Source organism: Galeopterus variegatus, unplaced genomic scaffold, assembly GCF_000696425.1.
Source record: "Galeopterus variegatus unplaced genomic scaffold, G_variegatus-3.0.2 Scaffold3233, whole genome shotgun sequence".
Lineage (NCBI taxonomy): Eukaryota > Metazoa > Chordata > Mammalia > Dermoptera > Cynocephalidae > Galeopterus > Galeopterus variegatus.
This window is the reverse complement of record NW_007729344.1, coordinates 140,302-166,055: the sequence shown is the minus strand read 5'-3', so window position 1 is coordinate 166,055 and position 25,754 is coordinate 140,302. Positions and strand designations below refer to the sequence as shown.

Below are 25,754 nucleotides of genomic sequence, written 5' to 3'. Positions count from 1 at the left end.
GCAGATGTACTATGACTGGGGTTTGGTTTTTGGAATTATTTGTACCCAATGTCTTAACAAACACCAACAGTGCCACTGAAGAGTTGTTTCTCTGGTTGAAAACTTGAAGAAGATGATCACACTAGCAGAATGTACTACTGGTACTAGGTCAAAACCTGAAGCTGTCCCCTACAGGCTTGTGGCTTCCAGCAACTGGTCTGTTTCCAGATACAGGCAGAAAATCTTTTCGTCTTGTGGCATTGACAGCTCACTCAAATGACAGGTTTATTTATACTCAAGTTTGTGGAGGTCTTTAATTTAAGGCCCTGGATTACATTTCAGGTTCGTTCTTACCTGAAGTTTATGATTTCATAATGAACTGGGTCACAGAAAATGTAAGTCGTAACTCTGTAGCTCCTGGGAGGGGTGATCAGAAGATACACCTCACTGTTTCTCCAGCTCAGGGTCTGTCAATATCAGCACTATTAACATTTGGATGGATAACTCCTTGCTGTAGGGGCTGAGACAACAGAATCAATGGCTTGCCTTGTTGGGTCCTAATCTACTGTATTAGTCCATTTCTGTTGCTTATAACAAAATTACCTGCATCAGCACTATTAACATTTGGATGGATAACTCCTTGCTGTAGGGGCTGAGACAACAGAATCAATGGCTCGCCTTGTTGGGTCCTAATCTACTGTATTAGTCCATTTCTGTTGCTTATAACAAAATTACCTGGAACTGAGTGATTTACAAGAATATGAAATTTATTGCTTACAGTTTCGGAGGCTGGGAAGTCCATATTCCAGGGAACACATCTGGTGAGGGTCTTAGTGGTGGCAACAGTGACTCAGAGGTCGCAGGTGGCAGAAAATGGTGGAGGAGAGAGAAAAACTCTTCATGTGTTTCCCTTTTAAAGCCCTCAGAACCACTCCCCTGATCACCATTATTAATCCATTCATTACAGCATGGTCCTTCAATCTAATCACCTCTTCAAGGCCCCACCTTTCAATTACCATAATAGGATTTCCCATCCTCAACAGTTACAGTGGGGATTAAGCCTCCGTGAGGTTGGGGAAGCATCCAATCTACAGTATCTACTATCCAGTAATTTCCACCATTGCTTTCTTAACAACATATTCTCTTCTTGATTTCCTACACGCAGACATCTCAGAATAAACCGTCCAGTCCTACATCATCTTACCTTGCACAGATGGAATGTCCTACCATAAGTCTGCCTGGAGAAGAGATCAACCATTTGTTGACCTGGACTGATCAACTGTGAGCCAGTGGAAACTTTTAAGGTACAACGGCTGACTGAAATTAAGCTCTCTGAACTATGGGCATGGAGACAGAGATATTTATAAACAATCTTGTTTTAGGAAACTTGGGTAAAAGTCCTGTGTGATTTTGGCTGGGATCATGGCAGCTGGTAACTGCCAGGTGATTGCACATGAGCTGGGCCAGTAGTCTGAGGAAAATGACAGATATTCTTTTGGAGAGAAGCTGTTGTTGCCCTGGCTTGGCAGCCTTGTGGGATTTGGAGGTTTCCAATATTTGTTAGAGAGACTACAGAAGCGCATGACATCTTCTCTTGTTAGGCTGTGGTTAAGTCAGACTTGTGGAATTCAAAACTGGAGCCTGATGGAGAAATGGAGTAACATGTGAGGGTGATTGCTGGAACAGACTTTCTCAAGATGTCAACAGAGGCATATATGTGATCTTCTCAGATGTGGGACAGACGTGGCTAAAAGTTCCCAGTTAAGGAGTGTGGGCAGAGATCACGGTTTTAAATACCCAAAGAAGAAATAACTTTCAAAAGGGAATACAAAGTGCCCTCAAGCTGTTTTACGTTAAAATTTTTGTGGGCTACCGCATGACGACTTAACCCATTTTGTACCCCTTTCTTTATCCCACTTCCTCTTTCAAAGTACAAAATTCTGAATGACCAAAAAAAAAAAAAAAAATTCTTGTTTTCTTCCCTTTCAATACTACCAATTCCCTAAAATTTGAGATTTTAAGGACTTATATAGGAACTTAAACTACCAACTCCAGAATCTCCTCACTGTATTTTTTAATCAGCTGCTGCTTTGATTGTTACTTTACAAGGTAGGGACCTGTACCTCATTTCATGAGGATACCCATAAATCTGATTAAACAGTATTCCAACTCTGCTGCAGCAAGTGAAATGACCACAGTGTCTCAAAACTTACTAGAATTCCAGTGTTGTAAGAACTAAGTTGAACAACCACTTTCCTGAGACTATTATAGTTAGAAAAAGGGCAGAAGGCAGAGGGGTGAGGGGCTGGCACTAGATATCAATATGCACCTACAGGGATTCAGAGTTATTTTTATGCTCTAACTACTTATAGAAAACAAAGCAGAATCCACATTTTCCAAGTCATGTTCCCAGCCCAATACATGGTTCTCTTCCTCGTTGAACATAGTAATAAAACACAATGACCCTGGTGAGACCAGATCCCAAGATTTTGTATGTGTATATAACCTCCTTAATGAAGAGAGAGTAGAAATAAGTTGTAATTCTAAAGTTTCTGAAATTTCCTGCCTCTTAAGGGAGAGGAGCTTGAATTTGTCTGAGTCCAACTGTCTTTTCTCTGGGAAATCACCCCAATGGGGAGACCCTCTTCTGGGAAGGAGATATCATGTGGCTCCAGCTCCAAAGAGCTAAACTCCTTTGTACAATAATGTAAAGATTGTAATTATTACGGTCAGAGTTGCATTTCTGCAGATTGTGATTCTCTAGAGTAATTTTTAAGAGTAATTTTCTTTCCTAAATATGAATTTAGACTAAAATGTGCCAACATTTTATTGCTTATTTTAGTGGAGTTGGTGTATAGCTCCTCACAGGCAGTAACAAGAAAAGACCCCCCAGCCTGCAGGAAACCCATGTGGGCCTGGCCTTGCCTTCACTTCTGTGCCTTGGAAGAGAGACCATTGAAAAAGAAAAAGAGAAAGAAAGAAGGAAGAGAAAGGTAAGGTCAGGAAAAAAAATAAAAAGAAAGAGGGTAAGGAGTCACTGAGCTTGGGGCAGTGCAGCTTGCACTAGATTACAGGTGTTTCCTCTATTGTAAATTCTGTATTTAAGAAGGAGTAATCAAAACTTTGGGAACTGTATGGCTGCTGGACGATGCACTCTAATATTCTGAGGGATCAGAGCATAGGAATAACTCAGTTCATTTCCATGAATTAACTGCTGAATTAACTTCCATGAATTTCCAATTTGCTCTCAAAATGAGTGGATATAGCACTGCTGATTGTCCTGGGAAGAGTCACAGCCCACATCAACTGTCTCCCACTGAGGGAGCAGCAGAGTGGAATGAGGAGATTGGAGTGGAAGAATGTGAGGGGGTCGTTCTGTAAACTCAACCACTTACTCACTTTTTTACTTTAATGACTTGCAAGGAACTTAGATCCAACATATAAAAAAGTAAACACATCATGTTTTTTCATGCTCCCTAACACCATTTCTCCCCTTGAGTTTGCCATCTCCATGAAGGGCACCACCGTGCACCTGCTTGCCCATGCTGGAAGCTTCAAGGTAACCCATGACTCCTTGTTTCCCCCATAGTCCCTAGATCCCATTAATCAGGGTACACATATTTCTGGCCATGAGGGAGTAAGACAGCCTGCAATTTCTTTCCTGCTGTAAGCAACTGTAAGACAGGTTAAAACAAAGAAAACAACTATATGGATATAAGGCAAAACAAGAGTGTGATTCCTGAGAAAAGGGAGACAACAAGGTCAAGGTGAGCCCTACCATCACCTGGCCTTTCTGCCTGGAGGTAAGTCCCAGGCTGCAGAGTAGAGATGGGGAACTCAGACAAGGTCAGGCAACTTCACAGAAATGAGGAGATGGAGATCAGAGATTGGGGAGGTCAAGTGGCTAAAATCTGTGGGTAGAGTACTCAAGAGAAGGGAGCTACACTGATAAGACCCTCCAGAAATCTGCACAGGATTACACTGAATCTTTTCTAAACACAAATCTGAGCAAATATAAAGTGGAAATTCACAAGACCAGACAAGAAAAACTTCTGATAAAAGAATAAGTATAGGGAGCTCTAAGATGAACAGTTTTCCCACCCTCAACAGTTACAGTGGGGATTAAGTTTTGGGGAGACATTCAAGCCGAGGCATTCTGTCCTTGACCCCCCCCAACTCTTGTCTTTCACACATACAAATACATTCCTTTCATCCCCAAAATCTTAACTTGTTTCACCTCAAAAGTCCAAAGTCTCAAAGTCCCATCTATGAAATCAAACAAGTTATCTACTTCCAAGATACAATGGTGGGACAAACATAGGGTACATATTCCCATTCAAAAAGGGAGAAATAGTCCAAAAGAAGGGTGTAACAGGTCCCATACAAGTCAAAAACCCAGCAGGGCAGGCATTAAATTTTACAGCTGGTAAATCATGTACCTTGAGTCCATGTTAGATGTCCTCTGCATGCTGGTGTGGCGGTTGGGTCTCCAAGTCCTTGTGCAGCTCTGCTTCTATGGCTTTCCTGGTCTCAGGCGATGCTTTAGATCTCACAGGCTGGCACTGCATGCTGTTAGCTCCACAATTCTGGGGTCTCCATGGTGGTCCCACTCTCACAGCTCCACTAGGCTTGGTGCTGATGGGGTTTCTCTGTTCCAACTCCGACCCCATACTTCTGCTTGGCATTGCTGTAGCTGAGCCTCTATGTGGTGATTCTGCCCCTGTGACAGATCTCTTCCTGGGTGCCCAGGTTTTCCATACATCCTTCGAGATCAGGGTGGAGGCTCCCAAGCCTCCACAGCTCTGGCATTCTGCGAGCCTGTAGACCTAACACCATGTGGGCAAAGCCAAGGCTTTGGGCTTGTATTTTCCAAAGTTGCAAGTCCAGCCACACTTCAGGCCAATTTAGCAATGGCTGGAGCAGCTGAAACAGCTGGAGTGCTGGTGTGGGAAACAACATCTCAAGGTGACCCTGGGTAGCAAGCCACAATGGATGGTGCCTTGGGCCTGTTCCCTGAGACCATTCTCCCTCCCTAGCCCTCTGGGTCTGTAATGGAAGACTCAGCCTCCAAGATCTCTGAAATGCCTTCGGGGCCTTTTTATCATTGTCTTGGCTATTAGCCCTTGGCTGCCTCATAGCCATGCTAATGTCTTTAGCAACCAATCCCTCTACTGCACCACTGGATTTTTCTCCTGCTCTATGCTTCTCTACTACATGGCCAGGCTGAAAATTTTCCAAGTCTCATGTTCTGCTTCCCTTTTAATTATATATTCTGGATTTATCTCATGCCTTTTCTGCCATAACTCAGCATAGGATGTTGCAGGTAGCCATGCAGCTTCCTTAATTCTTTGCTGCTTAGACATTTCTTCCACCAAGTACTCTGGTTCACAACTCTTAAGTTACAAGTTCCACAGAATCCTAGGACACGGACACAATGCAGTTCCTTGCCAATTCATAGCAAGGGTGACTTTTGCCCCAGTTTCCAATAAGTCTCTTCTCATTTACATCTGAGACCTTCTTAGAATGGTCTTTACCGTTCATATTTCCATAAGCATTCTGGTCACCACTATTTAACCAGTCTCTAATAACATTCCAAAATTTCCTTGTTTTTCTTGCCTTCTATACTTTCACCAGCATCTAGGCTTTTTCTAGGCTGTTCTTCCAAATTCCTCCAGCTTCTCCTCAACTCCCAGTTTCAAAGAAGCTTCCACATTTTCAAGCATTTGTTATAAGCAACACTTTTTCTTGCCTTCTATACTTTCACCAGCATCTAGGCTTTTTCTAGGCTGTTCTTCCAAATTCCTCCAGCCTCTCCTCAACTCCCAGTTTCAAAGAAGCTTCCACATTTTCAAGCATTTGTTATAAGCAACACCCATTTCTCTGTTACCAATTTTCTGTATTAGGCCATTTCTGTTGCTTGTAATAAAATACCTGGAACTATGTGATTTATAAGAAAATGAAACATTGCTTACAGCTTCTGAGGCTGGGAAGTCCAAATCCAGGGAACACATCTCGTGAGGGATTAAATTTTGGGGGAACATTCAATCCAAGGCAATGACATTCAGATACATTGTATAGGGATATACACATAAGTGGTAAAACTATAAAGAAAAGCAAGAGAATAATTAACAAAATATTCAAGAGAGTAGTTACTTCTTGAAGGGAATGAGATCAGAAAGAGGCTCTTAGGAAGCTTCTATAGTCCTGGTGTCTCAATCTGGATGGAGTATAAGGTCTTTGTTTCATTATTATTCACTATTATTCTTTAAATTGTACATATTTCTGTATAAACTCTTTTTAATCCATGATATTCTTCACAATAAAGTTGTGTTTTTTTAAAGAGCAAGATGGGACAATAAAGAAACATAATCATTTTTTTCTCATAATTATTGTATGAGTGTGAACTGCATATAATCCTTGTATTTCAGTTCCCTCACTGTCAAGAGAAGGAACTAGACTCCTGTTGAGGAAGGTTTCTTTCTTATGCAGTAAATAGCAGTCAAATTGAAGGAACCTTGAGAAGACATCTGATATATCTCCATTTTTTCCAGCAGAACTACAAGTTAATTAAAACCAGTCCAGGCAAAAGTGAACCAATTTGGTATGAAAACCCCACTCCTTCCTTTCTCCAGGAAGAAATGACACAGCCTTGTTATATAATCGACTGTAAATGTCTGAAAATTCTTTTTTCATCTTACACAGATTCTCCATGCTTTGGGGCCTCTTTTCAAACAATGTGACAATACATTCAAGGTTGGCAAAGTTTGGGAGTGCTGTCTGGATGGAGCTGCCTGTCAGAAATGTCATGGCTCCCAACAGAAGATGGACCTCTCTATCCTTTCCTAGACATGACAGGGCAGAGAGGCTATAGGTAGTGTGTGTGTGCACGCGTGTGTGTGCATGTGTGTGGAGTGGTGAGCAGCAAGGGATGCTTGTTAATGTTCTCCTTGGCCAAATAAAATCTTTGTCAAGTTGATAGTACAAATGCAATCAATATTCAGTGATTTCCGAAAGTAGAACCCGCCTACTGTGAGTTAATGTTCCTGTATATTGGAAAACCTCAAAACCATATGTTTCAATATAAATATTTTCTAATGTAGAACAAGCATTCTGTTTCTCATAGTCCCCAGAATTGAACCACACTTGAAATCAGGTTAACTAAATTTAATCATTGTGTGACCTGATTGGGTATATGCAACCTGGGGTATTGAATATCCTACTTTATGTTGTTTTTATTCTTAATTTCACCTAGTTATTTCCTTAGGGACCACAGAGCAATAGTAGGCAGCAAAATAATGAAATGTGGTAAATCTGGTTAAACAGAAATATGACTAAAAATACTTTCTTTTGTTTCATCTCAGCAGCCGCATATATAATGTGGCCTACTTTGGTTTACAAAGTACTAAAACCAGTTCATAGGAGAAAAAAGGCAGGCTGAATTTATTGCTCTGGGAAACACAGGGCTTGCTCAATTTAATAATACATGAAAGTTCTTTGTTTTATAGATATGCCATAAAAATGTAGGTCATTTCAATAACCATCAACTGCCATTTACACTGGGTGGCATCACGAATTTGCTGAATGTCCTGGGGATCTTCTGAGATGGTAGATCACATGGGCTGCATGTGCACACCACCTCCATAGCCTGGGGACATTAGGGGTTGGCCGGGAAAGATGGTACCACCAGATAGACTTGGGAATCCTTGATCATGGTCTTGAGGGGTCAGGCCTTTCCGCTGATCACTGAGAGAGACTTACACTTGTCTCTCAGAAAGTTCTCAGTGCTGTGAACTGGGAAGATTTCTGGGCACTGGCCCAGACCGATTAAGAGGGAAACCATTCTCAAGGGAAACAGAGAAGGGGGTAGAACTCACCCCGCACCCCCACAGCCGGTTTCTCAGGGACTTTTTCAAATATGTGAGCTCTGTGCACAGTCCCCAAACCCTCACTGAGCGCTGAGGGAAATGAGAAGTGTTCCTAAAGGGCATGAGTTCACATGGGGAGTGTGAAGGACAGGAAGACTGAGGACTCATTTGAAGATGGGTTCATGAAGGAGGTGTATGTATACAGAGACTACTGATACCCATGAAAATGACCACGTAAACACGTCTTCTCACTCTCTCCTGCAAAGCACATGTTCTCAAACACTTGTTGAAAACAGTGACACACTGGGTCTTAGCAGAGCAAATGCTGCACTGTGTCAAAAGACCCAGGTCTGTTCTGTGTGTCCTGCCCACTGGCTGGCCTGGGCAGGTCGTTTTGTCTCTCCCAGCCTCTGTTGTCCTCCGAGGCCACACGGCCCCTGCCCTCACAGGACGGCCTGGAGACCAGCAGCATTGAGAGAGAAGTGAGAGGGCGATTACGAAGCGGAAAAGTCCTGTGAGAGGACAAGCACAGGGTGCTAGGCCTGGGCACTCCGCTGACTAGGGGTGGGCAGGCTTCCCTGAGGGATCTGCTTCCATCAGAGACCCTGGCGGAGCTACTAGGGCCAGAGGGCTTGGTGCTGCACCGTGTGTCCCGTCTTGAGGCAGCAGGTCAGTGCTTCCCACAGCACCGTGGACTCAGTGAAAACACAGATTTCCTCACACCCTCTGGGGATACAACTTGGGGAACCAAGCTGCAGGGCTTTGTTCTCCTCTCACACAGAGGGAGACTCAGAGTGAGCCCAGCCTCATTTTCCTGGACTAATCTGCAAAGATATTTTGTCGTGTTTTCCATATTAATGTTCTCAGTTGCTTACCTACTAATTTGCCTTGAAAGCCCTACTTCTTGACCTCCTTGCTACACTGCACCCCTGCATTAGTTACTGCTGGGTAATAAATTAACCCAGAGGCTTAAAGCAATCACGAATATTTATCTCTCGCAGTGGCTGCAGGTCAGGAGTTCAGGAGAGGCTTGGCTTTGGGAAGAGATGTCACAGGCCATCTCTCTGGGAGACACCTTGGGAGCTTGCAGTGAGTCCCCTAAGATACTGGGTGGATTCTATTCCCAACTATTCTCCCGTTCCCATCTGCAATACTGACTGTAACTGTGAATTCTGTCCCCCCATCCATTCTCACACAATTGAGCTTTTTGGTAATTAATCTCCTCCTTCTCTGGGTCACTTTTTGGGGGGGTGGGGATATGTCCCTCCTCCCCCTCTAAAGTTTAAAAGATATGCTAGGCCCTGGCTATTTCTTAAAAGCCCTTCCTACTGCACAGTATAATCACTCACATTTGCTTTTTAAGTTGATAAAGGAATAGTTTTCTGATGTGCTCTTGAAGGAGATACGTAAGATAAGAAAATAGTGCCTTAGATCCATGCTGGTCACAGGGCGTTCCGTCACGGAACTGGCTCAGCCCCTTCTGCTCTCAGGCCTGTCTCTCAGCATCCTCACTATGCGAGAAGTGTTGATTTAAATTAAACCGGAAAAAGTATAAACTATTGCTTTTTTCAGAACTCACATGAGTTGATTTTTAAAAAGTGAGGCCCAGAAAGTAAAAATCATTCAGCTGTAGACCCAAGTGTACGGCCCAATTCACTTTCTTCTCACTGATGGGTTCTGCTTACAACTTCTCAAATGGCCTTTTGTGATTAGACTCTTCAATTTTATGCTTTAGCAGGTCATATGTAAGTTTTACAATCTAGTTCTAGTAAGCTGTGGTTGTACTGGTTGGCAACCACATTTTTTGAGAATTCTATTTATTTCTAGAACTTTTCAATTCACCCAGAAGTTAAAAAATTGCAATACTATCTCAAGAAACATTTCATAGACTTATCAGTTATACACAGTGATTTCCTTCTTCTAAAGGAGAAGTTCCTTCTTATTAATAGATATGTTTTTCTGCATAGGTAATGTATATAAAAGTCAAATCGTTTCTTGTTCCATTTTCTATACTTCCAAAAAAGGAAATATATCTCATTTAAATAGTGCTAGATCTCTCCCCACCAAAGCAGCTATCCAAAAGAATTACAGAACTTACCTGTAAAAGAGGATCCCTCCACTTAAGGGAGAGACCTGAACTCACTGAACAGTGGTGGCCCCTGCTCCTCAGCTGCAGTCAGGAAGCCCCACACCTGCCAGGTTTCCCTTTATTTCTCGGTGGAAACTGGCTGAAAACCAAAGAGATTTTATTTTTTTTGTCCCTGTAACTAAAGAGCTCCTTCAGGTACTGTTTCACTGAGACTCAAAGTCACTGGGACCAGTGATCATCTTTTTTTGTGTTGACACCAGTCTCAGGCTGCCAAGACAGCAGCCTACAGGAAAAGTGCTGCCTGTTTGCTAACAAAGGTCTCCTTACTTCTCCTTGGCTCTGGAATGAGTGACATCCCCATCCCTAAGCCTACTCTATAAATGTAACATAGTTCTCCATTTACTTTCATCTTCTTTAATGCCATTCAGTAAAGTTTAGTTTTCTCCCCAAAGTTTTTGAAATTTCTGATATTGTTTTATTTTTTCTGGTATTATTTTAAACTTAATTCTTGGTTTGAAGTTTCTTGGATCACCTTGGTGATGTGAATTTTCTCATCTTCTTTAATGCCATTCAGTAAAGTTTAGTTTTCTCCCCAAAGTTTTTGAAATTTCTGATATTGTTTTATTTTTTCTGATATTATTTTAAACTTAATTCTTGGTTTGAAGTTTCTTGGATCACCTTGGTGATGTGAATTTTGGCTGAAATTCACTGGAGGGCCCTTCTTAGGGATGTTTTTCCCCTACCGGACTCAGCACCAAGGCAGTATACCCGCAGGGTCTGCTATGGATGGAGGGAAGGAGCCAATTACCTATGGCTTACCTTCACCCTGAGGTTGTAGCCCTTCAGGGTCCCAGCAAAATGTGTGTGGGCAACTCCAGCTAGGCTCCCACCTTTGGCAAGCCCTGGACTTCTTTATTTCTGTTTCCCTCTCTCCTTGATGGCATCAAAACCACAGCTCAGTTTCAAGTCTGGGTTATCAAATCTCTATCCCACCTTTGGCAAGCCCTGGACTTCTTTATTTCTGTTCCCCTCTCTCCTTGATGGCATCAAAACCACAGCTCAGTTTCAAGTCTGGGTTATCAAATCTCTTAAGAGAAAAAGTGATTTTGAATTTTCCGCTTACTTTCTAGTTTCTCATTTTCTCTTAGGTGTTAGACTGGTCATTCCTCATTTCATTTTGGTTCTTTGATGTTTCTGTGAATTTTAACAAATTGATCCAGCATTATTAGTTGTTTTCTGTGAGAGGAAATAATAATTTAGCCTGCCATTAGCTCCAGCAGGGAACTAGTTTTCAAATTCTGATTCAGACCAACACCAAGAGTTTATCAAGTTTGGAACTGAAGAGGAAAAGAAGGTAGTGGGGCTGCCTTTGTTTAACAAAAGTCCTGCGTTATTTCAATATGGCAATATTGGTAAGGAGCAGAACTAGGAATGGGTTTGAAAAGGAAAATTTACATAAAATTCTTATTCTCAGAAATAAAACTTTGTAATGGTTTAAACAGGTTGTAAAATTCCATCATATTATTCGTTTTAGCTAAAATGATTAAACTGACATGTGTTTCCTCTAAGTGCAGTCCCAGTATTTTAAGGCAGCTTACCTCAGGTACTTCAGAGATTTAAAGACATTTATTTCAAAATTAGCCTAGTGGTAAGATAAGTAGATATATAACAAACCACAGAATCAATTATGTTTTGCCAGTTCTTTCCTTGAGTATAACTGCAGATTTTTACTTTTATATGGGAATACAGGCTGCAACTTATTTCTAGTTGCATTCTTATGGATGCTGTGGAAAGAAGCTAGTGGAACAAAATAAAAAACATTATGTACACACTATACACCGGCAGACCTCGCTTTGTGCACCTTGCTTCACCGCACTTTGCAGGTATCTCATTTTTTATAAATTGAAGGTCTGTGGTAACCCTGAATCAAGCAAGTCTATCAACACCCTTTTTCCAACATTTTTGGCAATAAAGTATTTCTTAATTAAGGTATGTACATTATTATTTTTAGACCAAATGCTATTGCACACTTAATAGCCTACAGTGTAGTGTAAACATAACTTTTACATGCACTGGGAAGCCAAAAATTTCGCGTGACTCACCTTATGATGATATTCCCTTCATTGCAGTGGTCTGGAACTGAACCCGCAATATCTCTGAGGTATGCCTGTATATACTTTCTTTGACTTCTTAATATAAATAACAAAACATTCCTTGGATATTTGTAAATTCAGGAATTTCATAATATAATGAATATATAATAGTAGCCAGGATGGTTTTTGTGGAATACGATAAAATATTAATGCATTTTATTTCTTGTGGAAACTAGGGAAAAATTCACTGGCAGAAAACAAGAGTAGAAAAGACACATGTAATATTTTTAAAAAATCAGTCATATCACTCTTCAGGAAACAAGCTGGTAAATTTAGATGACTGACTATGAGTTTTTTCTGTTAATTTTCAGTGGTAGCAGGTTTTAAATATGTACAAAATCATAGAGAAAAAGCTTAAAACTGAAAACTTCTATCCATTTGATATACTGTCACCGGGTACCTTATTTCCTATTTATGTTGAAGTGTTTAACCTTCTGTTTCATGTCAGAAGTATTCTTTTGATCTGTCCTTCAAACCACCATCTGTCCATGCTACCTTCACAGCCCGACTTCCCACCGAGGACTCTCACATGCGCGTCCTCCACGCCTGGCTACCCGTGTCTTCCTGACATGGTTTGAACCGTGGCAGCCATTAGGAACCTCTCAGATACAAAGTCCCTTTGTCTCTTCTCAGGCTTTCACCTGGAGTTTTACTGTACTTGATATTAGTGGCTTCCTTAAATTCCCTTCTCCTCAGCTTCTGAGACCCTGTGACCTCTGCTTTCTGACCTTTTTCTGGCTGCTCTTCTCTGTCCTTCCTCTCTCCCCATCCTTAAATGTCAGCAATGCATGCTCACATGGTCATTTGTGTTCCTCTCTTCACTCCCTACCCTCTCACACACACCTTCAACTATGTGGGTGACGCCCCAACTCCATCACTTCCTGAGATTCAATCTAGTTACCTATTGGCTGTCTTCACCCGGATCTTCTGCTAATGCTACCCACCCAGTTATGACACATGAACCAGCTACCTGTTACATTTCGTCCTACCACTCCCCTATTTTCTGTCTTTTTAAAAAGGCAACTCTGTCCTTGCAGTGGCACAAGCTGGAGAACTCGGCTTCATCTCTGACCCCACCTCTCCATCTGCACCCTGTACTGCCAGTTTCCTGGAGCTGCCATTTCTAGTCTGACAGTATGGTCTGGTTTTCCTGCATCTGCCCCCTGGATTAGGTTTCTGAAAGTCTCCAGATGACTTCACCACCCTGGCCCGGGACGACCTTCCAGCCTCATCTGTAGTCATTCTGGTACCCAAATGAGGCACGTGCTAACCACACCAGAATTGGTCTCTGCTCTGTACATCTTCATGTCTTTGCTATTTTATTTCTTCTCTTTGGAATGTCCTTCTTGCCATTCTGTGCTCTAAGTGTGTTGATCTTCAGGGGACTTGGGTTCTCCTCAATGCCAGTCAGTAAAGGAGACTGAGAAGATGCATCCAGAGAGGTAAGATTATAGAAGCCATGGGAGAATAGCATTTCAAGAAGGGGATAGTAAAAGGACAATATTGTCTAGTAGAAAATGAAAATAAGGATTTAGAAAAGTCCACTGATAACTCTTACTGAAAGAGCTGTCTATACTCATGACTTCCAGTTCCTCCCCATCCTTTCTCTCTTAAATCCACTCCAGTGCACTTTCACCTCCAGCACTCCACAGAAATTGCACATCAGCCTCACAATGGCCTCTGCATTCTAATGAAACCCGATGGTCAATTTCCTCTTACTCTTCCTGCTGTGGAGTCTTTTTCTTACCCCCAAACCTGCTCCTTTTCATCTCAGTTGATAACTCCATCCTTCCACATGATCAATCTGAAAACCTTGAAGTCATCCTAGACACCTTTCTTTCAAATCCCTAAGCAGTGGTCTCCGCCCTCAGAATATATCCAGAATTGCCACTTCTTATCCGCCCCACTGCTACCACAGACATGCCAGCCATCATTTCCATCTTTTGAGTGGATTCCCAACAGGTTTTCCTGTTTCTTCTCTCACACTCCTCCAACCCCAGTCTATTCATAACACAGCAGCCAAAAGGCTCCTATTGAAACCCACGTCAGATCATGTCCTTCCTTCGGTCTCAACCTCATCTTAGCCAATGTAAAATAAATGCCTTTACCATGGCCTATAAGGCCAAATATGATCAGCCCTTGTTCCTCCTCTCTTCTCTCTGGCTCATTTTACTCTAGCCGCTAGGCTCCCTGAAGTTTGTTGAACATGTAGGCTGTTCCTTATGCCTGGAAAGCTCATCCTTCAGATATCCATGTGGTCAACTCCCTCACCTCATTAAAGTCTCTGCTCAAGGAAGTCTACCCCAACCATCTCCCTTACCTTGCTCTTTTTCCATTGTACCTGCAACTTTCTAAGACATGATATAATTTACTTATTTGTTATGTTTATTGTCTGTCTTTCCCTGCTAAATTGTAAGGTTGGTGGTTCACGGATGTATCCCAAGTATCTAAAATAGTGCTTGGCACATAGCAAATGCTAAATATCTGAGAATAAAAGTTCTATGAAGTGCTGAGGACCCAAGCTAGTTTACATGGGTCCAGCAGCAAATGCATGTGAAGAAATGGAACCACAGAGTGAAAGAAATTTGTAATTTATCGAAGTCTTTCCATTTCTTTATACAGTTACTCTGACATATGAAAAAATACATCTATTTAAAATACCTTTATTATTTTTTATTTAAAATAAGACACTATGTAGGATATAAGAACAAGAACATTTTAAGCTTCAATACATATGAACCATGACAAGCTTAAATATTTATAAATACTGACCGTTTTTAAGTATCAATAAATAACATATTAGAAGTTTCAGCATAACACTAGATCATATGCAATTTGAAAAAAAGGGAGCAAAAACTGGTTAGTAAATTGTTAATCAAATAAAAACTAATCATTGATGACCTCATATTTTTTACCTTTTTGCTACAGTAAACAACAAATATAAATTAAAAATACATAATATAATAATTATTATATAATAAAAATATGAATAAATAAAATCAAATACAAACATAGTGAGCAATGAATACTGTGATACTTAATATATGAGTAGTACATGAGAAGTATTTTTGTATTCCTATAAATATAATTCTTGACATTAATTTTGGTATATTGCCATAGGTTTTTTTAATGCAATGCCTGATTTCTTAAGCTTCTGGATACAGAAGTTTAAGAAAGCTTCATGTTCTGGCAAACATAAAATCATTTATTTATGGTTTTAAAATCGTAATGGTTCTAAAACTAACGTACAATTGAAATGTGAAGAATGAGTTTTGGGGGGAGTGGTCCACACTACATATAAATCACCAAAAACTTAAAGAAGTAAAATTTTTCCCTAATTAGATTTAGAGTTATGTTGGTTTTCAAAAATTATGATCTTTAAAATGAACCAAAATCTTCATTGATTTCTCTCATGAATATAAGCACAGAAATCTGATCTATAACCTCTTCTTTGAACATGAAATATTAAATCAATAATCAATGTTATCTACCTATCCACATTAAATCGCACATCTATAATATATATATAAATATATATAATTTTAAACTTCCATTAGGATAAATATTGTAAGATAAGAAAAACCTATTTTACACACAAAAAATAGACTGACATTAATATAGCAAGTTTTTCCATGCAGGTTAACATTTATCTAAATTAAATATTATACTATAAATTCTATATTTTAGACGCTAATGGAGTGGAGTAGGGGCTACCAAGATTTTTTTATATAAAGATCTGTTAGACACTATACACTAATTCAGCAATGGACTTAACTTTTCAACTATTTTGCTTGGTCTAATAATAAAGTAAGTCTTCATTACATAAGGCATAATGCCTGGACAGTATCAGACAGGCAGCCTGGAAACAGAGGAAGCAGTGGGGGAGGCTACTTTTAAGAATGATTACATGCTGTGGATGACTGAGCTGACCAAATATGCATATTTATTAACATTACTTTCGTAAACAAATATTTTCACCACAGCCTCACAAACAAAATCACATACCACTCTTTACTGCAGTCCACTATAATTATCTGTAATACCAGTTTTAGAATGAGAAGGGCACATCCATAGTGGGCTTTAAACCAAATGTATGTCCCTATGAAAATGGTAGAATAATTGGGAAATAGATATAATTCTGGAAAACAGAAATGCTAACAGTAAAGGTATACAGAAAATTAACTAACTAGACACAATTTTCATGATCAAGAGCTACACAATTTCAGGATCAACAGCTATGCTTTGAAATAGAGTTTGTGTTTATTTTTGCTTTTAATTGCAATGCTTTAGTAGAGTGGTAGAGACAGTAAATCGCATTTCAAAAATCAAAGTTCAACTTATACTTGGTTCTCTACTTTTTAAAAATTTAATAAAGGATTATCTCACTGAATATTCAATGAAGATTTTAGGTTTCTTTTAAATATACTACAACAATTATATTTTATAAATTAAATGTCTAAAATGTTTGAAAGCCAAAATAATACTTGTTAGGAGAGAAACTCTATTTCTGTTTCTCTTTTTTTCACGTTAGATAATTTATTTGTAATATGGACCAGAAAGTCATTCTGGATATTTGCTTCAGTACATATATATTCCTAAGCTGTACCAGGAACCCAGAATGGATTTTCTAAAGACTAGACTATCAGCCCTCAGGGCTTGGGCCATGGTTGCCTTGTTCATTTCAGTAGTGGATACAGTGCTTAACCCACTGCTTGGGACATGGCAGATTCTAATGAGTCCTGCTGGACACAGAAATATCCAATCCAATAAAGGCTCTTGTTCTGCTCTGAAATAGGTTTTATGTTTATTCAGTGATTCCTATTAGTTCATAAAAACAAAAGTGAAATTTAGTGAGCCAACAGAGATATGGTAGACCCTCCCAAAATGTAGTATATATACACATTTTTTTCTTTAAAAATATACTATACCTTATGTTACAGATATATGCTGAAGTGTTTATGGGTGAAATTATATGATCTCTTGAATCTGCTTTATGAACAGATGAAACAAAGTGGCAAAATATTAACAGGTGGATCTGGATGATAGGCATTCAGAGGTTCTTCATACTATTTTCTGTACTTGTGTGATTTGAAAATTTTGGTAATAAAAAATAATAAATTCAAATAAATTTCAATAATAAAAATAGTAAGGGCAAGCTAAAAATATTTTCACCTATCCAAACTACCATATAATTGGATGTTTTGCAAAGATCGGTACAAGGCTATTACATGACATTATTATAATAATGAAAAGTTGGGAACAACTTAAGTGTCAATCAACTGAGGACGAAATACAGTAAACCCACACACAACGAAATGTTATGCAAACATTAAAAAGAAAATTGTCTAGTGAAAAAGGAGGTTCCACAGCAGCACGTAGAGCCTGATTCCATGCTCACAGGAGTGAGTGTGAGAGACATCTGAAAGACTGTTCCTCCAATGTTCAGGGTGGTCATCTCTGCAGAGAGAAATTGTAGGTGTTTTTTCACTTTTTTTCTTATAATTGCTCTGTATTGCTAAAACTTTTTACAGAAGTATGTATTAATTTTATATTTTGGGGGAAATATTTTCTATAATGATACCTATTATTTTCCTATGTTATTTTTTCTATCTGATGAAATGATTTTTTTATTTTAAAAATTGTGTCAGATCTTAAGGAATTCACAGTGGGAAAGTGCTATACTTCTAAGACAATATGTAATCTGAAACAGATTTCATTATTTCTAAAACTTCAAATAATCTTTAAGGCAAATACATTTTTTCCTCAACCACCTACTGACTGCATTAAAATGTAAGATGTCAGAAACTACATAAAACACAACATTATAACATATATAGGAACTGACTTAAATACCTTTTGGTTAGTTCAAATCAGGCTGAAAATTCAACTAGTTAAAGAAATAACATTTGGAAGAGAAAAGAAGAAAATGTTTTCTAGTTGGTTCTTAAATTTGAATTGAAAGTATTACAATCATTCTATGCAAAAAAGTTTTTATGGATATTTTAGTAATATGTTTGTTCTTAGAATAGAACAGATGGCAGAATGGAATAAAATGTAATTTCTAGATGCATGATTTTGTAAATTTAGTGCCATGGACTCAGCATTACCAACTAAACTTCAATTTAGCCAGCAATGCAGCAATTTTGGAGTCAATTTTAACCTAATGATTAGACTTTAAAACATCACTTAAGGTTTATTTTCTTGGGTAAGAGTCCCCAAAAATAGTTATTCTAGTAGCTGTCAGAATCTTACATCATTAGGCAGTCTGCTGCCGCTGTGCCCCTTTCCTAGTCTGCAAAGATCCCTAGAGCAGAGTGGGAGGGAGCACGCAGTGGGACCTCTGTCTGCCCCATCCCTTTTAGGGGCTTTACTACTCAACACAGTTGCTGTATGCAGTCCTTATTCAAGGGCTGTTATGTTCCCACCAGTTCCTATTTCCTTGCTGATTTTAAGGTTTCAGGGGATTTAAAAGTAGCTCCTTTTTACCAGGAGGTTGGGGATCCCTAAGCTTGGGAATCCTAATTCAGATCATGTAAAGAAAAACAAATCAAAAGCTATCACCTCACTTACCTGGTGGACATTTTCTTCTTTTATGTCCATGTTCTAAGCTTAACGCATAATGAGAGATTTCTTAAGTTTTGATTTATCTAAATCATGTATCTGTTTCAGACTGAAGAATAGAATGTTGTTACATTAATTATGTATACTTATAGTTGTGCTAGGGTATTCTGTTTCTTAACTACTGTCTTTCTAGATGATCTTGCTCACATCAGTTAGATCCTTATTTACCTGTTTTAAAGGTCTAGCATATGATGAATATCCCCAGATTTTTTTTTTTTACCTGGTCCTTAGATGAACTGGATTGCCCATAATGGGCAGTATTGAAATGATGCTTCTTTGAAGTTCTCGAAGACTGTGGGCATAGTTTTCCTTTAGACCTGTGGGCTGTTCTGTTTACTATCAACCTGTGGTCACTTACATCAACTTTAGTTTGATCTGCTGATCGTTGCTGCAGTAGTTGGGGTTCTTCTGTTTCTGTTTCTGTATCTGATTCAAAAATGTGTGGTTGTCTTTTCAGTTTTAATGACTCGTAGCCTTTCCCTAAAACTTGTTTTATAAATTTGCTTGTCAAGTTTTCTTTTCCATTCCCTGGGAAGTCGGCAGCACTTTTTATCACACCTAAATTGTTATTTGACATCTGAACTACTGCACTATTAGACAGTTTGCTTTCATTTAAACTCACAGTTGAAGACAGATACTTTGTCATATTTTCATAGAACTCAGTATTTTTTTCTTGTAGAGGTCTGGAACTCTTCTGATTTAAATTTCTAGCATGCATCTGAATGTTACTATTAGATCTTTTTTTAATGGCTGGATCTACATTAAGTTTGTCATCCCGTATCATACTAGTTTTAAGTGAAAACGATTCAGATTCTGTAACAACATGCTGTTTTCCTTTGAGGTTGCCAAGTGCTGAGATATTTTTGTTCGTCTGTAACAATCTATTTTTGAAAATTGGTATGAATTTAGGGGTGATGTTACTCTGAGAGCTAAGATTTGTATGTTGAACTTGAGTATTTCCTTTGTTGGGTTTTAATACTTCCAAATGTACCTGTGGTACCTTATTAGACAGGGATTTCTTTCTACTCTGGACAGACTCTGGCTGGAGATGCAGAGCTGAGAAAACTCCTGACTTTGGCTGGCTGGCCGAAAGCTCCACCTTGTGGCCTCCTGCTACTAAACATGGTAGAAGACTTTCAGCCAAGGCAGGTTTTGTGGAAGTGGCTTGAGTCAAAGAAGCCCTGAACATTTTTTTAGTGGTCAAATTGGGTGGCTTGATTTTGTTTTCCTGAAAAGATAAAGATTAGGAAAATTAAAAATGTAATAATATCCTTAATGAAAAAATAAAAAATATCATCAAAATAAGAATATAAGGTAACACTATGACATATGGAATAGGTAAAGGAAAACAAAATATAAATGAGCCTTCTGGTGGAAATGTGTACATTTCTTATGGTTTGTATCCTTCTTTTGATACCATCCTTTCAAGATAATACTTTAAGATATATTCCAAATTCTATATAAATCAACCATAAAGACTATACACACAGCTACCCATTGTCTTCCAAAGGTGCTCATGCTGCTCTATGACTTACTTACTCTTATGTCCTTCACAGTTACTCAGAAATACTTGTTGAAAGAAATGTAATTAATGGTGGAATCTATGCGCACCCTTCAAGAATAAGTAGGATTTTGACTACAGGGTAGGGGCTGTTTGTGTCTTCATCATTTTTGGTTTTTTGTTGCCCACCACAGTGCTTGGTTCCTGGGGGCAACTCAGCAAATTTCTGTCACATGAACTTGTTAGATAAATCAAAGAGAGCCAAGTGGTTATTTTCTTTAATTGTGGATATGTATCATAAAATTTACCATTTTAACCATTTTTGTTTTGTTTTGTTTTGTTTGGCAGCTGGCTGGTACATCAGAACCATTTTAACCATTTTTAAGTGAACAATTCAGTAGCTTTCAGTTCATTCAACACTGTACTTGTGTTATGTAACCTCCCTACTATCTACTTCCAAAATTTTTTCTTCGTTCTAAACAGAAACTATATTCCATAAACAGGAATTCCCTGTTTCCCCTTCCACCCAGTCCCTGCTAACCTCTATTCTACTTTCTACCTCTATGAATTTGCCCATTCTAGGTACCTTATATAAGTGGAATCATACAATAGTTGTCCTATTTCACTTAGCATAATATTTTCAAGGTTCATCAATGTTGTAGCATCTATCAGAATTTCATTCCTTTTTACACCTGAATATTCCACTGTGTTTATATACCAAGGTCATAGCCTGAGGTACTGGGGGTTAGTACATCAACATATGAATTTGGGGTGATACAATTCAACCCTTATGTCTCCAAACATATACCTCTGGAGAGAGTGGGGGGGATACAGGTGTTTTTCTGAAGACCACCTGTACAAGAGAGCTAGGGTAAAGCTAAAAAGTGTCTGATAAAATCTTATCCACCATCTTTGTCAAATACCATATGAGCAGAGACCATCACCATCAAACCAATCCAAGTCAAGAAGGGAAGGCCCCCCCCCCCCCCGCATCCCCCAGCTGTGATTGTGTAATGGATATAGAAGACTGGTATTTAATTTCCATTCCACCCTCCTCCTAGTGTTCCTTCCAGCACTAGAGCCTGGAAATCTAAAATTGACATTTTCTCCTCTGCAGCTACAGTTCGGATGTAATTTGGAAACTGCCAGTCAGATGCACTCATACAATATCTGGAAGGCGAAGTAAAGTCAAGTCACACTTCTGCTGTTTTTGTTGAAAAGCTTACTTCTTATGAATGCCTTAGACTTTCAGTTGCAGAGTGTGCAGAAGCTCAAGCGTCCACTCACCAGCTTTGCAGATGTCCAGAGCAGAGCTCAGGGCATCTATTCTCCTGCTGCAGACCATGTCAGGCAAAAGTACCAATGCACTTTGCCACACACCAGTGTCCTCACCCTAAATAAATTCTCCCCATCCATAGATGCTATAGTGAGAAAAGGATTCTCAAACTTCTAAACTTTTGAAATTCTACCTCAAAGAGATGTTTTGTCAGAGGTAACTGAGTCACCTTGAAGTATCCAGACTGAATTTTTTCCACTTGATGAAAAAAGATTTTGAGAACTAAGTTGAACTCATTTATAGAAACACAAAAAACACCCAATTTTTGGCCCCTTGGTTCTATAAACTGAGGTTACCTTTAAACAACATACCTACTACTTGAGATACCAGAATAAAAACCCATGGGGATTGTCATGTAAGAATAAATTACTTTTCTAGAATATGTGTCTTGTGTCTGAAATATGCTTACAGTCATACCCTGTGTCGTCTTCGCCTCTCTCAGAAATATACATCTGGTGAAAATAATTTTCAGGAGCTTGTTTTGCCTCTTACTCTGTCAATATATTATTTACTCACTCTTTCAATTTTTAAAATACAATAAATAGCCCAAAGGTTTTACCCTAGAGGTTTATATTGAATCTAGAGATTTATATTGAAAATTTATAAAAAGCCTACAAATAAGGCCTATGTAAACAGCAAATGAGATCATAAATAATTCACAGAACTTAAATGGTCAACAAACCTAAGCTTTGTGAAATCATAAGCCAATAAAAAACCCCATAGGCTTTACTATATCATTATCATTATTCTTCTAGGTACCATTGGCAAATGTAACTTGGTTGACTTTTAATTTCTAGAATTTATACAATTTATGTAACTTTATACATTAACATACAATTACAGAGGAAAACCAAAAGCTTTAACCTATACTTAGTTATGAATGAATATCTCATAGAGGACTAGTATTAAGGTTTTAAGAAACTAAAACCTGAGGAATGATAAAAACGATTGAATGTGTTTCATCTATTAAAATCTGGTTCTGTGCACTGCACGACCTCAATATGTTTCTTGCTTAAAGCTGAACCAGAATTCAGTTAAGCTTAAATCTAATCACAGGTTTATAGGCAATATGGGGCTTAGAAGAACATGTTAACTTTAAATAACATGACACAAAGAAGCAACCAGTAAAATCCAGAATATGGTATATTCTCCAGGGCAAATGATCTAGTTTTTCTAACAAATAACTGGCAAAAATAAAAGGGGAGAAGTTTTGAAATATTATACAATAAAGAGATTTAAGAAACATAACAAATAAAATTATGTGGACATTGTTTGGATTCTGATTTAAACAAAATCCCTTAAAATGAATCTTTGACATAAACGGGGAATTGCAGTGTGAACTTGTATTTGATGATATTAAGGAACTCTTGTTAATTCTGTTAGGTGTAATAATGACGTGAGGGTCATGTAAAAATATTATTTTAAAAGCTCTTATGAGATAGAAATGCATACTACAATCTTTACAGGTGAAATAATATCTGGGATTTGTTTTAAAATATTCCAGTTTACCCTCACCCAAAAATATGTCAAGGAGGAACGAGATGATGGGCAAATGAGAGGTCATTATACTAACTTCTATTATGAATCTTTGAAAATTTCCATAAGATTAAAAAAAAAAAAACAGTTTGGCTAAGCACTCTGGATAATTTAGTTTTTCTAAAGTCAGTTGAGTTTTAGCAAGTAATGTGATCAATTTATTTTTCATTTTTTAAACTTTTGCTTTTTATCATTACTTGAATCTCAGAGCTAACGTGTATGTGGCCTAGCAATAACAACTAACGTCTACTGAGAACTCACTAAGTACAAGAAACTATTCTAAGTATTATCTCATTTAATGCCAACAGCTCCTACGAAGTAAGTACTGCAAAGGACATGACCCCCTTCAAGGAAGGACTTGCCACCCCCACTACCAGGAGCATGATCAGCAGATACACCTTCGGGGACTGCCTCAATTACAGAGACACCACCCAAGGATATGCTTGTCTCAGGATGGCCCAAATAAAATGACAGGCAGGAAGGCTTATAAAGGCCTGGCTATTGTGGCCGCTGGAGAACAACTCTGATGGGCTATTTTAGGCTCTGAGCTTCTCAGAAGGTTGGCCAAGGCTGTCTGGTGCCGGCTTTGCTTTTTGACTTCTCACTTTACCCACACTTGCTTCCTTCCTGCCTTCTACAGGTACTGCTTCCAAGGGCAGTCCCTCACAAACATCACGTGCACTACTCCACCTCAGAGTTGGCTCCTAGAGAACCCAATCTGTGACAAGTGCCATCATCACCACCACTACCTCTCACCATATTTTACAACTGAGGAAATGAGGCACAGGGAGATCAGATAACTCAACCCCAAATTATACAAGCAGTAAGGGTTTCAAATATAGGAAGCCTATGTCTAGAGCCTGAGCTTTACAAATCTAAACTTTTTCCAATTATGGGACTAAGAATCTGACTACCTGGGTTTCAATTCTTTTTTTTTTTTTTTTTAAAGATGACTGGTAAGGGGATCTCAACCCTTGGCTTGGTGTTGTCAGCACCACGTTCAGCCAGTGAGCAAACCGGCCATCCCTATATGGGATCCGAACCCACGGCCTTGGTGTTATCAGCACCGCACTCTACCGAGTGAGCCACGGGCCGGCCCCCTGGGTTTCAATTCTAATTCTGCAATGAATCTAACTGTTTGGCTTTGGTTAAATTACTTGTATGTTCTCAGTTTCAATTTCCTCTTCTGCAAAATTGAGAAAACAATTCTTTATCCCAAAGGTCAATTTTGATGATTAAATGAGGTAATACACATAAAATCAGCTGGTATACAGAAGGCACTCAGTAGAATTAACTAGGATAAATTCTCATTGTCAGGGTTCCAATTGTCAGGAGCAATATAAAAACCAGAATTTCTAATTGTTATTTTACATTTCTGAAGGAAATTTTCACAAGTACCTTGTCCTGATTCACTATTTCTAAAACAGACATGGTCTGGAAATATTACATACTCAATACATACATTCACTAAAAAATGCATGATATAAAGACCTGTCTTCGGAGCGTGGTGCTGACAACACCAAGTCAAGGGTTAAGAACCCCTTACCGGTCGTCTTTAAAAAAAAAAAAAAGAAGAAAGAAATGTTTGTGGAACACCCAAATGAAGGAGTCTCCAAGGCGTTTTGAGAAATTCAAGCATTCACCACAAAGAAAATTGGCAACATAGCGGCGGGAAGGGAGTGAACTGCCCGCACCCTGCGCCGGCAGGATCCCAGAGGCCACCAGCAAGAAGAGGAACTCAGAAAGCCTGATGGTGAGTCAGAATCTCTGGTGTCCTTGCTTGCGCCGGGAGTAGCTGTTACTACCCAGGTGGATTGCTCTGAAGGATTGCTGAGACCTTGAAGGGGACTCTCATAATACGTGCACGGAGGTTTGGAGTGCGTGCAATTTTGTGAAATTTACAAAATCCTCCACGGGAAGAAGCCGCCTGGAGCAGCCGCCACTCGGCGCCCGGCCCCGCCGTTGCTGCCCCTTGCGCCGGGGGTAGCTGTTACTACCCAGGTGGATTGCTCTGAAGGATTGCTGAGACCTTGAAGGGGACTCTCATAATACGTGCACTGAGGTTTGGAGTGCGTGCAATTTTGTGAAATTTACAAAATCCTCCACGAGAAGAAGCCGCCTGGAGCAGCCGCCACTCAGCGCCCGGCCCCGCAGTTGCTGCCCTCAGCACCGTGCCAGGCTGCGCAGCCCCGCCACCGGGACTTGGGTCCGGCAACTGTGGTATCTGCCGGGGAGGGGGCTGTCGCCTCCCCGGCCCCGGGCGCCGGTGGAACCATGAGCCAAAGAGAGACTGAGCAGGCTGCGGCACGAACAGGAGCCAGAAGCGCCAGGGGTGGTGAGAGGCGGCCGGGGCAGCTCTGGCTGCGGAGGCTGCCGCGGGAGCTCTAAGCAGGAGAGCAACGCGGGAGCTGAGACTCACCGGAGGGAGTGGCGCAAATGCCCCGCCATCTTCCCGGTAGTCAATTTTGGACGTGCCTGACACTATTGTCCAACTGAGTAATCACTGAGGTAGCCATACCAAATTGGCAACCCCAACAAAATCTTAGTCAGGCAATAGTGTCAAACCTATGGACTGTGAAACCCCCTGCCGCAATGAATAAACATCAAAGAAAAGACACCATAAACATGAAAAATCACGAAAGTACACCACCCAAAGATAATAAATCTCAAGCTC

The 25,754-nt window shown here is 39.6% G+C and overlaps 1 protein-coding gene across 1 annotated transcript in view; it reads right to left on the bottom strand.

Annotated features, from left to right (window-relative positions):
• Positions 1–18,695: 18,695 nt before the first annotated feature.
• The window catches only part of LOC103600122 (chromosome unknown open reading frame, human C18orf63), a 33,092-nt gene continuing 26,033 nt past the window's right edge, over positions 18,696–25,754 (bottom strand). Inside the window, exons 11-12 of the mRNA XM_008584353.1 lie at positions 18,928–19,935; positions 18,696–18,746 (exon numbers count right to left, since the gene is read on the bottom strand). Of these exons, the coding sequence (XP_008582575.1) occupies positions 18,696–18,746; positions 18,928–19,935 (1,059 nt within the window). The remainder of the gene's footprint in view (positions 18,747–18,927; positions 19,936–25,754) is intronic.